The following is a 3,309-nucleotide window of genomic DNA, read 5'->3' on the forward strand; positions in this document are numbered from 1 at the left end:
TAATGAAATAGACATTTTAGCCCTAACTTCGAAACGAGATGAGATAGTTACTAGTTTTAAAATAACCTATTTCTTTCGAAGCTTATACGTTAACCTAGTAACAAAGAAGTGTTTTGAAACCCAAGTATAAAGATTTAAGATGGATTTTAATCATTGCCTAATTCTAGTGTTCATACTCTAAACTTGCCTGGGGTAGTGTTTCGCCAGATCGCACCATCCCAGGTCTTTGCCTCCACGACAGTTCACATCAACCAAGTTAGACTCCAATTTTCCTGCTTCAGATGAAATACTGTGTATCGCTGATGGGGTCATGTGTTTAAGTTTATTTTCGTTTGAACGATTCGAGCTGTCCTGTGAATGTGACGACGCTGATACTAGTGTTTCTACTGTCAAAGCAGTCGTCTTGTGATTGTAGATGGGGACAAATTCATTCTCATATTGAGGATTTCTGATATTCGGTGAAACCGCTCGTGGTAAAACTGCAGAATCTGTAGAACTATCAACACTAATTTTTTTAAAAACGGGAGGTCTGTGTTGGTTCTGATGAAGACGTTGACTGATGGTAGAGGACTTTGAAAAAAAAATTAAACCATAACTTAACAATATTAAATCTCAGTTTTATTACTGTAAGCGTTCACGATAATGAAAGATAAACTTCTAAATGAAAGAAACTTACATTTAAATATATAAATAAAAGTTGGTCCCCTTCCCCTGTAGCTCAGGGGGAAAGTCTGAGAATCTGTAATGCTGCGAACAAGCACAGATAGTCCATTGTGTAACTTTGTGCTAAAAAACAAACAAACAAACAAACAAACACATCTGAAAACTGATGTGAATGTTATTAATAACACAATTTATATATTTTAAATATATTATAGTCTTATCTACTTGCTTAAATAATCGTCACATTTTATTTTGAGGGATAGAAGTTATATTTTGGAAAAATCCTGGTTTGTAGTTCGCTTACGGTAACATTGAATTCCTTTTTGATGTAAAGTGTGAATGATTAAATTTATACATTTATAAGGTTTATAAACCTACTCACCAGGGGTATAGAGAAAGCTTGTTGAAGTTGACCAGGCGAGGGTGCAGGCTGAGAAGCACTGTCATCACGAAAAGGAAGTTTAAGATTGTTTAACTGTTGTGGCCGCTGGACTAACTGGGGTTTGGAATTACTGACCTGCTCAGTGAGAGAACGGATTCTAGGACGAGAGAAATGCTGATGATCACGATTTCGTCGGTTGTTACCGTAATAACTATTCATGATCTGGTCAATTTCTTTCAAATGGAATGGCTTTGAAAAGTATTTCAATTGAGAGAGACCTAGCGATCCTGCTTCTTGAATGTGTAAAAGCGTTGGATGAGATAAACTATCGCTACGTGGTCGGCTCTGACTAGACTGTGTTCTGATTTCTAATGGTGGTCTTGCATCAGATTCCTGCTTCAAACCAGCATTATCGTTTTCATACTGAATCAAACGTGGTGTATGTTGGAAGACAAGTTTTGTGAAATGGTCGTGTTGAAAAGAATATTCTCCAACAGTGAGTGTCAACAACAAATTCAATGCAAATATTTGAAAAGGGCAGTCTTTCATCTGGAAACAAGAAAATTAATTTAGTTACAATATTTAAACAATATTTTTGTAATTTCAGTTTTTTAAAATTTTATTATATCAATTGCAATAAATGTAATGGCTATTTTATATATAATAATATGTATCACTTTTATTCATTGTAACTTAATAGTCAAGGAGCTTAGCAAAATGATCGATACATCCCTGATAGAAGCATTAAATCTGTTTTGTTATTTAAGAAGGTATAAGATTATACCTTTTCCAAAGATCTATCAGATCTAAAGCCCTATAAACCTTTATATGTCATATTTAGCTCATAATGTGACATGGATACTTTCGCATTTTGGGAGTAACGTGAAAACAGGGGAGCTTATCACAGGCAAACGTTCAAAATGTTCAGATTGGGTGTGTAATACGCCTGTTAACTCTTTAACAGTGGTTAATGTAATGCATTTATCAATGTTTGTACAACATAATTGTAGTGTATATCTTTATGAAGTTGTGAAACTGAGTGTAAATTACTTAAGTTGATTCATAAATGCATAATATTAGAGATTCGTTTACGTCTGCCTTATGTTCTGTAAACAGGTTCCATATGTATTTTTTCCTAATTTTATTGCTAATAATAGCTTAAACTCTAACATATTAGGGACTTCAATTATATCTGGTTTTCCTGGATCTGAAACCATAATGGAAGGGAATTCACTATAAAAAGAGTGTTCGTGTGTTTTGCTGGCACAAACCTACATAACGTGCTATTTGTGCTGCTTATAACACGGGTATAGAAATCAAATTATTACATTATAAGCCTTCGGACTGTAAGCGACAGAAGTGATAGGAGTAGAAGTGTTGGTATAAACAATGAGAACCTGGGGAGTCTTCATCTGTTGCACCATGTTTAACATGTATTTATAAGTGTACATAGCTTATACTATTAAATCTGTATTGCGAAATTCCAACCTATTCACTAAAGTTGTAGATGATTCTCGAGAGTAAGAATCAACAATATTTCTGTGTACATAAACACTAGTGTATTGTCAGTATTGTGCAGGCTGAAATTTCTAGAAACTCTCCTCATGTCTATAAATGTAACAAATACGTCGCGTCAAGGTACAGTATATATTACAGGTTTTTTTATAGTTGATATATTTTAAACTCTGAAGCTATAACTGTGATTAATGCTCATAAATCGGGAACTTCAGATATATTGACCATTAACATTCATAGATCTTGAACATTACAATTCACTTAACTTCAGTGGATTCACATCGGACATTAGTATTTTTACGAAAACATTATATAAATGCATATATAATCAGTAGAAAACTCTGCGCAGAGCTGTTAAGCTCCCCATCAAGCGAATTGTACCTATATTAACTCAAAATTAATTCGCTCATCATGAACCCTGGATAAGATATTCAGTTCCAGACCATATAGAAGATTCAGTATTGTCTGTGAGTTTGTAAACCTTTTGTCTATAAATCATTATTTATGATAACCATTATTATGAATTGTATTTTTGTTTGTATATTAAAATATATTTGTATTAAGAAAGAAAACTATGTATATGAATATTTTAGCAAATATTTCAAATTTAATACATATTAACATTTAATTGACTTCTTTATTTAAATTATCACTCGACTCAAGAGAATATAACAAAAATGATGATAGTGTTAACTTGTGTAATTCATTGTTAACTACCCTATTATTTAGTTTTGTTTTGTGAATGTATT

At 32.8% G+C, this 3,309-nt stretch overlaps 1 protein-coding gene across 1 annotated transcript; it reads right to left on the minus strand.

The window, feature by feature from the left end:
* Positions 1-177: 177 nt before the first annotated feature.
* On the minus strand, positions 178-2,469 carry LOC143251727 (uncharacterized). Its single transcript, XM_076502969.1, has 3 exons — positions 2,374-2,469; positions 1,046-1,594; positions 178-570 (listed from the first exon to the last, which is right to left on the minus strand). Exons 1-3 carry the CDS (start codon positions 2,467-2,469, stop codon positions 178-180), a joined length of 1,038 nt encoding a protein of 345 aa, XP_076359084.1.
* Between the last annotated feature and the right edge of the window lie 840 nt (positions 2,470-3,309).

The sequence above is a fragment of the Tachypleus tridentatus genome, chromosome 6 (assembly GCF_004210375.1).
Source record: "Tachypleus tridentatus isolate NWPU-2018 chromosome 6, ASM421037v1, whole genome shotgun sequence".
Taxonomy (NCBI): Eukaryota; Metazoa; Arthropoda; class Merostomata; order Xiphosura; family Limulidae; genus Tachypleus; species Tachypleus tridentatus.